The sequence below is a fragment of the Gracilinanus agilis genome, chromosome 5 (genome assembly GCF_016433145.1).
Source record: "Gracilinanus agilis isolate LMUSP501 chromosome 5, AgileGrace, whole genome shotgun sequence".
NCBI classification, from domain to species: Eukaryota; Metazoa; Chordata; class Mammalia; order Didelphimorphia; family Didelphidae; genus Gracilinanus; species Gracilinanus agilis.
In genome coordinates this window covers 263,655,019-263,670,431 of record NC_058134.1, presented here as the reverse complement: position 1 = coordinate 263,670,431, position 15,413 = coordinate 263,655,019, and the positions used below count along the sequence as shown (strand labels likewise).

Genomic DNA, 15,413 nt, shown 5'->3' with positions numbered 1-15,413 from the left:
GGCTTTTATATTTATGAATTTGATTCAGTTCCCACACACACACACAGACACACACACACACACACACACACACAGACACACACACAGACACACACACAGACACACAGACACACACACACACACACACACACACACACACACACACATATATATATAAGAAATGAGGTCATTATTACAGAAACTTGCTATAAATTTTTTTATTACTTCATTGTCTGTGGTACCTTTAAGCAAAATATAGTCTCCCCAATCATCTCTTTTGGTTGTCTACTTTTCCTTTGTCTGAGATTGTGATTGCTTCCTCAGCCTTTTTAAAATTTCAATTGAAGCATAATAGAGTCTGCAACTGCCCATTATTTTAACTCTTTCTGTGTCTTCCTGTTTTTTAGTGGTTTTCTTCTGCACAACATATTGTTGGATTCTGTTTTTTAATCCATTCTGCTACCTGCCTCAAGTTTATGGTTTAGCTTCTCTAATAGTTATGGTTATTAACTATGTATTTCACTCCATCCTTTCCTTTCTTCTTCTTCCTTCTTTCTTCTTACTTCTTCCTTTTTTCTTTTTTCTTCTTTCTTCTCGAGGAGACTGAACTGTAAATCCAAAATATAGTATTTTCTCAAATTGAAAAAATTCAGAAAACTGATAAGCTAGCTTTAATGGATGGTACATTAAGGTTTGTAGAATTCTATTCATATGTCATCTCATTATATATCCTAACAAAAACCCTGTACGGTAAGTACTATTTTCCCCATTTCATAGATGAAAAAATTGAGGACGAGAGAGGTTTTGTATGTACGAACGAGGTAATACAGACACATACATAATGAATGAGCTTTCATTTTTCAGGCATATTAAACAATTGGCCCTGCATAAGAATGCATGAGAAAATTTAAGACAAAAGCCATATATAATAATATGTCAATGACAAAAGTAATATAAACAATGGAAAATATTTATGGAGAAAAGAATATGCAGAATTTTACAATTCTGGTGTCTTAATATTTAAATTAGTTTTGACCCATATTTCAATATAGTATTGATAAAATTACCAATGTAAATAACTAAGGAATCGTTGAACTGGAAAGAACATTGGGTGTCATCTCTTCTAATCTACTCATGTTACAATGAAGAATCTCAGGTCCAGAAAGAATGACTTGCTTAAGTTCATGATAGTTGGTTGATGTCATTTAGCAATTAGCTTTGATTAGTGTGTAGTACATAATAGGTGCTTAATAAACTATTTTTGATAGTGGCAGAATCTAGACCTAAAGTCTAGAATTCTAGTCAACTAGTCTTTTAATATGATAATTAAATATAATTGAACTGATTCATTTTTCTTTAAAGTTTTTAAAAATAGGAAAAAAGAACCTCCCCCACCAAAAGAGTCAAAGGGCATTTAGAATTACATTTTCGGTTTAACTTTTCACTCCACCTCCAAAATATAAGTGTTATGATAGAACTGTATCTGTCACCTGTTTGAGATTGCACCTAATGCTTAGTAAGATAAAGTCAAATCTATCCTAGCAATAGTCAAATAAAAATCATTTGACTTGAGATTTAATGCTTTTTAAAAGTTAATGATGTTATACCAGTGGATGCTTTTTCCTATGATTGCTTAAACTAGGAAAGGGAGCGGTTGCTCAGAACAATTTGAATCTAATTAAATGATAATTTCTGTAATGTTAGTATTCTGGGCAAAAGAAAAGAAACAGTTCATTTTGGCAACTTCTTTTTTTTTTTAATAAGACTCTGCCCATTGTGCCAGGGACTGTATGAAATGTCACAGAGAGTTTGTTTAGAAACGGAAAAATAAGATTCAATACTACAATGAATTTGGGATCACCATTTAAGTATTCTTTCCATGATGGTAATCACTCCCCATCCCTGGCCATCAATTGTGAAATTTTTTGTCCATGTCCTCCAATGAATGGGAGGCTCTCTGGTGGTGGCTCTGTCTCTATACTGGGCATCACCTGTAGCTTATAGAATATACTTCAATGATAAAATAAGGGAAAAATAGTTTTCATTCCGGAATGTGAGAAAATTAAATTAAAAGGTATACTTTTGCAGTAACAAAGGGAAATGACTAAAAATATTCACCTTTTCATCAATAATTTTCATTTTCATAAACAGAAACTCCTTCTGTCTGTACATTTGATTATATGACTCTCCTAAGAGTCATTTATGCCACTTATCCCCATAGCTTCTACAGGTTTTTCTGCTCATGCTTTAGAAGAGTGAATGTGTGTGTGTGTGTGTGTGTGTGTGTTTCATCTCATCCTAATGCCTATACAGTTTATGCACACATATGTAATTATTAAAAAATATCATCAGTTCCACAGTTTTGGTAAAATGTGTATTTAGTACATTTTTATAGAAATAGGCAGCCCTGATGCTCAGCAGATCACTTCTTGATGTGAAAAGAAAATGAAGAAGGCCCTCAATTTTGGGGTTACCTAGGGGTGAAATTATAGAAAGATGCTGTCTACCACCAGAGAAAGAACAGAGAGATGGAACTATGTATTGTGTAGTGTCAAATGCTGGCCTTCCCTAATGCAGGATTGAGAGGGAAAGAGAGAAAGAGAGAAATGAGTTGGAACTCAAATCTAAAAAAAAAAAAAATGAAAACAAAGAGGGTAGATAGGTGACTCAGTGAATAGAGCCCAGGCCTGGATACTGGTGGTACTGGATTCAAATTTGGCCTCAGACATTTCTTGGTTATATGGCTCTGGGCAAGTCCCAGTTGCCTAAACCCTCAATGCCCATCTACCTTGGAACCAATACTTAGTATCAATTCTAAGATGGAAGGTAAAAAAAAAAATGAAGTGTCTGAGGCTGGCTTTGAACTCAGTTTTCCCATATTCTAGGTACAGTACTCTGCCATCTAACTGCCCCTAAAAAGCTTAATGATTGTTTTTGTTCAATCATGTCCAACTCTTGACCTTTTGGGTATTTTTGGTCAATATTTTGGAGTGGTTTACTATATCATCTTTCTTCATAGTTCCTTTGTGGTTAAATAGTTGTATAACTCAGACTAGCTTGATCATTCATATTCACTCTTCAAACAATATTGCTGTGACTGTATTCAGCATTTCCTTGGTGCTTCTCATTTCACTCTTCATTATTTCATGCAAGTCTTTCCATGTTTTTTAGAACCAACCTGCTCATCATGTAAGAAATTACAGAACCAGTAGAATTCTTTACAAGAATTGTTGTCTCACCATTTCAAAATTACAATAAAATCAACAATTTTTGTCAGTGACTTGGATAAGGGTATAAGTTATATGCTCATTAAGTTTCCAGGAAACAATCAGCTAGGATTTCTAGCTTTCACAATAGATGAAAAAATGAACATCCAGACCCATCTTGAAAGGCTAGAACACTGGGCCAAATCTACAAAGGTGAAATTTAATAAGGCTAAGTGTCAAGACTTACACTTGGATTCACTCAAATTCACAGGTTCAAGAGGGGAGGAAATGGAAAAATAAAAGTCAATCTGTCAAAGTGGTATATCTGAAGTACAGTGCTCACTACATTACTCCCCTGCTCAATAAACCCCAATGCCTCACTGTTACATCTTGGACAAAATACAAACTCTTCTCTTTGGCATTTTAAGTCTTAACAGGCCACCTCCAGCCTACTTACCTTTCCAATTTATTCTCCTTTATACATTGTAGTTCTTTTCAGAGTGGCCTTCTTACTGTCCTTCACACATAACATTCCATTTTCCATTTTTGTGGCTTGTGCAAGCCATCCCCATGCATGGAATAAATCCTTCATATCTTGTCCTCTTAGAATCCTATCTATAAAATGTGCTATGGAAGGAAATGACAAACTAATCCGGTATCTTTGCCAAGAAAATACCAAGTGGAGTTGTGAAAAGTCAGACACAACTGAATCTGAACTACAAAAACATACCCACATCCATCCATCCTTCCATCTCTCTCTCTCTCTCTCTCTCGTTGTCCCTCTCTCTCTCTCTCTCTCTCTCTTTCCATCTGTCCATCCATCCATCCGGCTCTCTGTCTATCTGTCCATCCATCTATCCATCTATCTTTCTATCTATCTATCTATCTATCTATCTATCTATCTATCTATCTATCCACTTACTATCTGCTAACTACTTTCCTGTGTCAAATATATGTTGATTTTATCTCACACTACCAAGCATTTTTGCCTTTATATCCATAGTGCCTAGAATGTAATAGGTGTTTAATAAATGCTTTTTGATTATTTGCTCTGACAAAGATCTTGGGGTTTTAGTGAAGTGAAAGTTAGTTTAATCATCATGGATATCTATACCAAAAAATTAATGTACTCTTCAACTATGTAATAGAATTATGGGAGGACTAACAAGTCCCACTGTCCTTTAGACAGACAACATCTGAAGGGTTGTGTTCATTTTTGTGAAACACATTTTAGAAAGGATATTGATAAACTGGATGACATCCAGTGGAATTGCAACCAAAATGGTGAAGGACCCTCTGGCCATTCTGTATGAGGATCAGTTGAAGGAACCAAAGCTGTATTTAGCTGAAAAAGAGAATACTTAGAAGGAAATGCTATAATACTTCAAAGATATGATATGGAAAAGTTAGCTTCATTCTTTTGTTTCCTGGAGACAGATCAAAAAACATATGTAGATACAAAGGGGATAATTTAGGTTCAACATAGGGAAAAACTTCTTAATAATTAGTATTATACAAAGTAGAATGAACAGTTTTGTAAGGTAGGAATTCTCTCAATGGAGATTTTCAAATGAGATGATTTATGTGAAACACTTTGCAAACTTTAAAACATCTTACAGACTATTATTGTTAATATTAAATGAGTCATTATATAATAATATGTGGGAAGCCAATAAGAGAATAGATAAAAATCTGAGATGCCTCTTTTGACCCCTTTTGTGATCCTTGTGATTTCTTCTTGAAAAGTATTATGGCCTTACTGAAAAGCTTTAAGTTCCTATCAAACCTGAATTTTAAGGGTTAACACTGTTAACACAGCAAGGAATGCTGCTGCCTGTTATAGCTAAGGCCAAGATACTCCCCAACTTGGCTTTCTGATAAGAACCTAGTCAAAACTCAGCCTTGGCCTTGGTCTATTCTGAAGCCAATGTTTTGTGTTTTGATGTGACATAATTTGTAACTTCTGCGCATCTGCAAAGTTTCGGGGGGCTTCTTTTGTGTGAAATGAGTCTTGAAATATATATAATAAACTCCATGCTCCTGGAGCCAGAGCTGGAAGCATGAGGTAAAAGACATTTCCCTTGTCCTGTCCTTATTTCCTTATCAACTAAACTGTCCTTATCAGAGATGATAAAGAGATCTCCACAATAATAGTTATTAATAAATCATTTAAATCCGTTTTGTTATCAATTAATAAGTTTTTATTAATTAATAACAAATATTTAAAAGTTTAGTTCAGTGGTTCCCAAACTTTTTTGGCCTACTACCCCCTTTCCAGAAAAAATGTTACTTAGCCCCCTGGAAATTAATTTTTTTAAATTTTAATAGCAATTAATAGGGAAGATAAATGCACCTGTGGCCATCACTGCCCCCCTGGCTCGCTGCAGCACCCACCACTTTGGGAATCACTAAACTAAACTTTAGTTGATCATTTGTTCAACATGTTAGGAATGTCTGGATAGAGTGGTATACTGAGAACCAAACTTGGAATAAGGAATATCTGAGTTCAATCCTGCATCCAAATTTAGTAGCCATATGACCATGACCATGGATAAGTCTTTTAATATTTCAGCGGATCATTTTCCTCAACTATATATATAACATGGTGATGATTCTTGATTGATGTTTTATTAATATACTTTACATGTTATCTTAAAGCACCATAAAATGCTAGTTATTGTGATTTTATTATTATATCAGAGTTAGAGGGAATGTGACCTAGATGACAGATTGCCAATTCTATCAGGAAGATATGAGTTTGAATCCTACCTCAGACACTTTATTGTGCCATCTTAAAAAAGTTGCTTTACATCTTTCATCTATGAATTGCGGAGACTGGACTTCAGTGATCTTTAAGGCTCTTTCAAGATATAAATCTTTGATCTATTGTATAGAGGGAAAAGTTATTCAAGTGCCCCTTGGGTGGGTTGGGCAAGAGAGCTCCTGAAGTTTCCAATGCAGGAATTCTGAGTCAGAGATAACTGACCTTTGTACTCAGGTGCTCAAGACAGTACCAGGATTGCTTCAGAATAGTCTACAGGCTCCCATTTTCATCCCCAAATATGACAAACAGAATGAGCCAATGATCTGGCACTGGCACTTTTCCCTCTATGTGAGTTTGAATAAATTATTTAATTTCTACTAGCCTCAGTTTCTTTATCTGTAATATTAAGTTGTTAGTCCATTTAAAAAATTTTTAATTTATGACCCACATCTATCTCCAAAGATCAAGTAATTCTTTCTCCCCACCCCCTTCCAAATAATATAGACTATTTTCAGGGAAAAAAATCTGATTTTTATATAATGTTCCCCAATTGGCTCTGCTACTTTCTCTGTAGTACTCTTTTTGCTCTATGGACTAAGATTAATTGTGCTCATAAATTCAGGGCAGCTACATGGCTCAGTGAATAGAGTCCTGAACCTGAGGAAAATCTGAGATGATATCATACTACCAATGCTTACTATCTTGATTCATTTGAGCAAGCCATTTAAACTTTTCCCAAACTTTTTAAATTTCCTCATTTGCAAAATAGGGATAATAATAATGCCACCTACCTCACAGAATTACCATTAGGATAATATATATTTTATATTATCCTATAATAAATACATATTTATATGTAAATAAAAATATAGTATAATATATAAAATATAATTATATATATTTATAAAGTGATTTATAAACTTCAAAATGGCATGTAAAGGCTAGTTATTGTTTTTACTATCATAATATCTTAATCTCATTTCTATTTTAGTATGTGTGAATGAAGACCTACAGACACCAAAATAAAGATATTTTCACTGACGGGCATCTAGCCACCCTCTCCTGTTCCGTAGATTCTTCTTTGCTAGTATCAGGAGACTTTTTCTTAGGCTCAATTCATGCTGTTCAGAAGGGATATTGGCTTCTTTTAACCCAGAAAGTGTTTTCCTTTTGTTACTAACCACAATATAAATGCAACAAAAAGTTTTAATATTAGGTTAGCAAATATTCAGCAAATCAGAAATGCATTTCTTTACAAAATCAATACAAAGAAAAAACCATTTTACACTAGCATGCTCTTTTAGAAAAAAATAACTGTATTTCATAACTGTGAGATGTCTAGGAAAATTCTGGTTACTAGGAAAAGTGCTGTGGCTTAGGGAAAGCATTGAAACTCCCTATTGGCTAATAGTCAAAACCAAAATAATCCAGGGAAAGAATTCACTAACTCCATTATAGTTTGATGGCCAATCCAAAGATTAGTTTGCTTTAATTAGTGGTAGATTCAGGGAAAAAAGGTAAAAAAAAATACTTCCTGCTTCATTCACCATGTCCAAATGTTGCATTACTCATACTACAAATATATTGGGAAAAAGTTGAATGGTAGAACTCTATATGTTTTATATATGTTATATAAAATATGTTCAATCATTAATAAAATGAATTATTCTTATGGTTTCAAGGAGGGGGGCCTATTTTTGTTAAATTAAACAACCAATCCTTTTGGCTAGAGGTTTCTTGTCACTGTCAGAACTATTATGTGTGACAATGGAATCTCCAAAAAGCATCCTTTCATTATGGATAGTGAAAAATAGAAATTAAATTATCCTGATCTTCCCCAAGGCACTTTAAGTATTTTTCTTTCACACCTTGACTGATTAAAAAAATTACATGCAATCCCTTTCAGTTAAGTTCATTAAATAAAAGATAATAAATATTGTGCATGTACAAGCACTCTGCTAGGTACTGGCAATTCAAAGACAAAAATAAAATAGTTCCTGTCTTCAAGGAGCTTACATTTTATAGAGGAGAATCAATACATGCACAGAGAAGTCAATACAAAATATGAATTTAGTCAATACAGAGTCATTTAAGGGGTGGGAAGGCGTATACTACTAAGATGAGTGGGCAGGAAAGGAGCAGCAGTCAAAGCAGCAAGGTCTTATAGCAGGGAGCACATAAACTGAGTAATAGTAATGATGATAATAATGATAATATAAAAATAGCTAGCATTTACATAGCACCTACTATGTGCTAGACAATTTGCTAAGTGATTCTCAAATAGTATATCCTCAACCCATCCTGGAAGGTAGGTGCTGTTATTATTCCCATTTTACAAATAAAGAAACTGAGGCAAAGAGAGGTTAAGTGATTTGCCTAGGGTCACACAAATACTAAGTGACCAAGGCAACTGTTCAACCCAGGATTAAAAACACTATAAGGAAAGAAAATACTTTCATTTACTCAATAAATATTTTAGAATATCCACTATTATTTTTTTAACATTTATTAATATTCATTTTTAACATGGTTACATGATTCATGCTCCACCTTTCCCCTTCAACCCCCCCTCCTGCACCCCCCCCACCCATGGCCGATGCGCATTTCCACTGGTTTTGTCATGTGTCCTTGATCAAGACCAATTTCCAAATTGTTGGTGGTTGCCTTGGTGTGGTAGTTTCGAGTCCACATCCTCAATCATGTCCACCCCGACCCATGCGTTGAAGCAGTTGTTTTTCTTATATGTTTCCTCTCCTGCAGTCCTTCCTCTGAATGTGGGTAGCATCTTTACCATAAATCCCTCAGATATACTATTTTTCTGAATTACACGTAAAAACAATTTTAAACATTTTTTTAAAAAATTTTTGAGTTCAAAAAAAAAAAAAAACAAATTTTGAGTTCCAATTAAATTTTGAATTCCTCCTTTCCACTTTATGCTTCCCTCCTATCTCTCACCCCTCCCTGAGATAGTAAACAGTCTGCTACAGATTTTACATAGAGCATCCACTTTTATTAATCAACAAAAGGGCATTTATTAAGCATCTACTATGTGTCAAGAGGCAGTGTGGAGTAGTGGCATGAGTACTTGTCTTGAAACCAGGAAGACCCAAGTATAAGCCCACCTCTAAGACATATTGGCTGTGTGTGACTCTGGGCAAGACATTTAACTACCCTAGGTATCTCTCTAAAAGTATTAGTGGAGAAGGTAGCCTGGGTGTAGCCTCTGCCAAAGAAATCATTAATCCCATCCCTGTGTTGTACTCTGTTCTAGCTGCCATGCTTAGATAACATAGTACCGTTTCAGGTAAGGCTTCATTCTCATGGAATTTTAATATTTAAAATTATAACCCACCTTACACAATGACTGGAAAAGAGATGTCTTTATGGTTGGATTATAAAGCTTTATTAATATTGTGTTGCTTCTTTAGAATACCTCTAAACGTCAGAGACATTGTCTATTGTACGGGAGTTTCACTATTAGATGAAGATGTCTGGGAATTCATCTGGATGAAATTCCACTCCACAACGGCAGTATCTGAGAAGAAAATATTATTGGAAGCTTTAACTTGTAGCGATGACAGAAACTTACTAAATCGGTGGGTCATTCAAATTCCTAAATGTGTGTGTGTGTGACCATATTAGCATCTTTAACTAAAGTCCTTCTCTGATGCCTTCTCCTGGACTTTAGAGGACTTGGGTCCTCAAGGAACCGACAAGTTGACCAGTCCTGGAAATTAGAAGTCTGAATGCTTCCTTCAACTCTTAAGCCAAGGTTTAGGGACATTTTTCATCAGAGATTGACCATTATTGTTTTGTTACCCAGGATCTCCCCAGAATAGTCCACTTAGGCATAGAAGCCCTATTAGAGCTACTGACAAAAATCATGGAGAATTTAAATGTTGAACAAACATTAGCCAGTTGCATTAAGGAAAACAAGTGTAGCCACAACTTTTATTGTGTAAAAGAATGGATGCCACTTTAAGAACACAGAACAAATTATTTCATTTGAGGTGACTACATAAATTGTAATACATTAAGAGTGGTTCTGAAAAACACAATTCACCATTTGGTTCAAGGATGTCATGCATAAAGCCTTGTAGGTCAAGTCTGTTTGGTCTGGTAGATTTTTAAAATTCACTTTTAATTGGGTTAATTTATTTCTTATTAAATAATGTTAGTTTGACACCCCTGACCTTAGAATCCTCCTTGAAGAATGTGACAAATTCAATTATGCTTTTAAAAAACAAGATTGTTGCAGATTAAAAAAATATCAACTGACTAAAAATCACTTCCTTCTAATCTTTCCCTCTCCCTCCCCCCATTTTATGTTTAAAGGCTTCTGAATCTATCACTGAATTCTGAGGTGGTGTTGGATCAAGATGCAATTGATGTCATAATCCATGTAGCTCGAAATCCACATGGCAGAGATCTGGCGTGGAAGTTTTTCAGAGATAAATGGAAGATATTAAATACCAGGTAGATACAAAAGGTAGCACTTTCGTACTTAAATAATGAAATGAAAGGTGACCCACAATAGAGTGACACCTAACATTTTCTGAGGTAGCCAAGAGCCCTAAAAGGGGTTCCAACTGGATTAAACAAAGCTTTAGGGGATTTCTCCTTGAAATTTTTAATGCTGCAAAGATTGGGCACTTCCACTCAGTGGAAAAATTAGAGAAGTTTCTTAGAGGACATGAATCCAAGAATGTGAAGGTCTGTTGTGTAGAAAAGAGATTGGATTCATTCTACTTGGCTCCCAAAGGCTTATAAGCAGGAATAATGGTTAGAGGTTACAAAGAGGAGAATTAGGGCTTCGTATTGAGGGAAGGAAAAAAATTAAAAATGAATACTCTCTGAAAATTGAGTGGTCTACCTTTGGAAGTAAGAAGTCCCTGAAGGTCTTCCATCAATAATAAAATAATGATGCCTAATAATAACTACCATTTATATAGTATTTTAGGTTTGAAAAGGGTTTTGCAAATCTTTCATTTTGTCCTTACAACAACCTTGGGAGGTAGAGGCTATTAACCCCATTTTTCAGATGAGGAAAACAAGGCAGGCAGAGGTTAAGTGAATCACACAGCTAGTTTCTGAGGTTCTACCTTTCTGACTCTATCTCCAGGCTTTAGTTCATTGACCCACCTACTTTGGACTAAAGCCTGGAGATAGAGACTTAGACTAGATGACCACTGTGGTCCCTTTTGACTCTAAAATTTTGTAATTCTCTGATTCCTAAAATTTCTTAAATTATTTTTTCAGGAAAATAATTAAAATTAATAATTTTCCTGAATCCAGTCTATGAGGACAATGACATTGTACCATAAAAATTGGTTATCAGATTCTAGATAAAAGAAAATGATGTAAGAGAAATATGCATGCATTATAATAACTGGACAAAATTTTAATGCCCTAGGACAGATTATTGAGCGGCAATCTCTGCACTTGGTATTATGAAAACCTAGGTTCAAGTTTTACCTCAGACATCAGCAACATAAACCTAAGAAAGTAACTTCGCTTTTCTGCTTTTAAGTTTACTCAATTGTAAAATGAGGAATTCTGATTCAATAGCCTTTATGATTTCTTCTAGCTCTAAATAAATTATCATATAACCCTATTAAGAACTTTTAAAAAGTACCAACTAACTATAGATAGAATAGATAGTTTCAAGGAAAAGGAAAGCTACATCATTTTTCAAATTTCTAGACATTTCCTCTGGGGGCCCTTTTGTTTCATGGTGAGATTTCTTTAAGTCCTATGTGTCTGGTTATATTAAATATTTGAATATTTTGTAATGTGTTAATTTAATACAGTGATTATCTCTGTGGTACATTAAAATTGAATTTATAATCAAGCATGTAAATACTGGATAGAAGGATAAGAATTATCTCAGAGCAATTATTTGCCTCCTCGATTTAATTGTCCAAGGAATATCTAGAAAAAGAGTTGTTTTCTCTCCAAAAAAAATCTTCTAAGTTTCTTACTATATAAGTACATCTTTATCAGTCTCTTGAACAGAAGAGGTCGTTTCTAAGAGGATGTGTTCACTTGGACATACAGATATTTCACTGTCCAATAAAAGTATTTCTACTCCAAGAATATAGATTTTCTTATCTGCATTTTCAGAGCTATAGAACTTTGAGTAATTGATATCTTTAGTAGCTGAAAAGTTCCGTGTACCTAAGAGATTCTTTAAAAAAAAATTGAGGGGCAGCTGGGTAGCTCAGTGGATTGAGAGTCAGGCCTAGAGACGGGAGGTCCTAGGTTCAAACCCGGCCTCAGCCACTTCCCAGCTGTGTGACCCTGGGCAAGTCACTTGACCCCCATTGCCCACCCTTACCACTCTTCCACCTATGAGACAATACACCGAAGTACAAGGGTTTAAAAAAAAAAAAATTGAGTGTGACAAATACTTAAATATAAAATTATTTCCAATTATCAAGCACCTATTGCTGTACATGAAACATAGTTTTTAAACTGAGGATATGAACTTGGTGTGTGTGCATGCACACATATCCACATATATCCACATATATATGTATATACACATACACGTATAAAGATAGATAACTTTATTTCAGTATATATGGTTTCCTTTATAATCTTAGGTATTTTATTCATTTAAAAATGTTATTTAGGGATCTATAGGCATCACCACATTGCCAAAGAGGCAAACTGTTTGTGACCCCAAAAAATGCACTAGTACTTCTTAATACTCATTTGTGTGGATCAGTATTCAATATTACACATAGGTTCAAGCCAGAGTTTAGAATCATTGCTAATAAAATATCCAAATATATCCTTGTGTGTGATACATTTCAATTATAAGATAGGGCTATAGCATGACCCTAATGGACAGTGTTATGTTTATTACATTAATTTATGTATAAAGTGAATGAATGATTTTATTAACAATAGTCTAGAAAATAATTTTCTATATCACTGTATTAAATTAAATACTATTTAGTTCTAGCTGTTTATGGATTATGATACTGGGTGTTACAGAAAGAGTATTCCAGTGCTCAAAAGGTTTATGTCTTAATGGTCTACAAATTTACCTAGCCCCTGATTCCTACGAGTCATCAATGACCTTCCTTCCTTCNCCACTTCCCAGCTGTGTGACCCTGGGCAAGTCACTTGACCCCCATTGCCCACCCTTACCAATCTTCCACCTATGAGACAATACACCAAAGTACAAGGGTTAAAAAAAACACCCTTAATGATAGATGCTGTTATTATCCCCATTTTGCAATGGAGGAAACTGAAGAATACAGAGGTTTTAACTTGCCCAGAGTTACATAGCTACTAAAGCTAGGTATCTGAGGTTGGATTTCCATGCAGGTTATCCTGATTCCAAAACCAGCAGTCTATCTACTGAGTCACCTAACAGCTTACATGAGTAAACTGAGATTCTTCGAAATGCAGGTGCCTTAGCCATGATAATATAGCTCTGTGATTTCCAAAGTGGGCACCACTGCCCCCTGGTGGTTGCTGCAGCAATCCAGGGAAGCGGTGATGGCCACAGGTGCATTTATCTTTCCTATTAATTGCTATTAAAATTTAAAAATATTAATTTCCAGGGGGCTAAGTAATATTTTTTCTGGAAATGGGGTGGTAGGCCAAAAAAGTTTGGGAACTGCTGATATAGCTAGTAAGTGGAAGAGTAACAACTAAAACAAAGGGGGGTGTGTGTGTGTGTGTGTGTGTGTGTGTGTGTTTGCTCTAAATTTGGAGTGCTTTATACTCTATCAGAGATACTTCTAAGCATATTGAGGCAGATAGGCTATGGAAATGGACTAGAAGTCAGAAAGATCTGAATTCAAATCCTGTCTCAGATACTTTATTTCCTGTGTGACCCCTATGCAATCTCACTGGGCTTTAATTTCCTCATTAGAAAAGGGAGAGGGTCAGACTTGATAATCTCAGAATTCCCTTCCAGCTTGAAATTTATAAACACCTTCACCAATATAATGATTCCGCAGAAATGACTTGATAGGAACAGAAGAACAATAAGTTGCTTGGCTATTTCACGAGGTCTAAATGCACAGGCAACTGCTAACTCTTTAAGAAAAAGACACAGATTTGACATTTTTTTATCTGCTAGAGATGAGAATCCTTGATTACCAAATCCAGAGAGGTTATTTCCATTAATTTAAATTTAATCTTTCCCTCCAAATGCACTAATTAATTTTAACTTTGTAGTTATTTCTTGATTAAATCAAACTCTAAAAATAAAACTTGAAATGAATGTGAGCACTTTTTTTAAGGAAATAATGTAGAACATGGCAATGGATAGCACTCGTTGCAGTGATGACAATTAACTATTCTGAATTGTTGAGTAATGCAAGACATATTATTTTACATAACAGCATTATGTACTTGAAGGTTAAATATGTAAACATTAAGCAGAACTCATGTGGAATAGTGGAAGTGGATAGAGAAATTACTTTAAAACTAGAATGATGTTGGCTCAAATACCATTTCTGACACATACTATGTGATTTTGGGCAAGTTACACCTTCTCAGGTTCCCAAATCACTCTCTAAAATTGTAGGCTGTGGACAAGGTACTAATGGACATTGGTAAATGATGTTTCTTCAGCTGGAAATCCCCTATATTTGTGAAAGGACAGATATAGTCCCTATCCTTCTATAAGGTAACATAGTGGATAGAGTTCTGCATCTGGAGTCAGAGAAAACGGAATTCAAATCTAATCTTGGATATTTACTAGCTGTGTGACCTTGGACAAGTTATTTCACCTCAGTTTGCCTCAGTTTCCTCAAATGAAAAATGGAAATAATAATGTCACCTACATGGCGGGCTTGTTGTGAGGATAAAATGAGATAATATACATAAGAATGTGCATAGCACAGTGCCTGGAATAGAGTAGGCATTAAATGAATATTTGTACCTTCCCTCCCCTTTTGCATGTGCCATAGAGTGTCCAGATCTACTTATCATCTCTGATAAGGACACCTTAGTTGATAAGGAAATAATGGGACATGGGAGATGATCTTGACTGTTAACTCATAGCTGCTTCTCTGAAGTGCCATTGAATCACAAGTTTATTACATATGAAAATTCAAACTCCCTTTCACCCACGAGCACAGAGAGAGTTTTACAACTCCATAGACATTGCAATTAGTTTAGACAACACAGAGAAACTCAGAAACTTCAAGGTGAAGATAAGAACCAGGTTGGACCTTCAGCTGTGTGATTATCAGCAAGCTAAGTCTGAGAATATTTTTCTCAGGGGCAAATGCCCCTGCTAAACTAAGGTTTCAGCCTTGGTTGCATTCCTGACCAAAGGGGAATAATGTTAACCTCTTAACTAATGGTTTGATGAGAGTGTAAAGCTTTTCAATAAGGCCACAATACTTTCAACAAGAAATCACTAGGATCACAAAAGGGGTCAAAAGAGGAGTCTCAGATTTTTATCTATTTTAGACTCTGTTTCTCTTATTGGC

The 15,413-nt window shown here is 35.1% G+C and overlaps 1 protein-coding gene across 1 annotated transcript in view; it reads left to right on the top strand.

Annotated features, from left to right (window-relative positions):
* Positions 1 to 15,413, top strand: part of TRHDE (thyrotropin releasing hormone degrading enzyme) — a 455,256-nt gene that overhangs the window by 428,100 nt on the left and 11,743 nt on the right. The window contains exons 16-18 of the mRNA XM_044679190.1: positions 9,378 to 9,545; positions 10,285 to 10,425; positions 11,412 to 11,454. Coding sequence (XP_044535125.1) covers positions 9,378 to 9,545; positions 10,285 to 10,425; positions 11,412 to 11,454 — 352 coding nt within the window. The remainder of the gene's footprint in view (positions 1 to 9,377; positions 9,546 to 10,284; positions 10,426 to 11,411; positions 11,455 to 15,413) is intronic.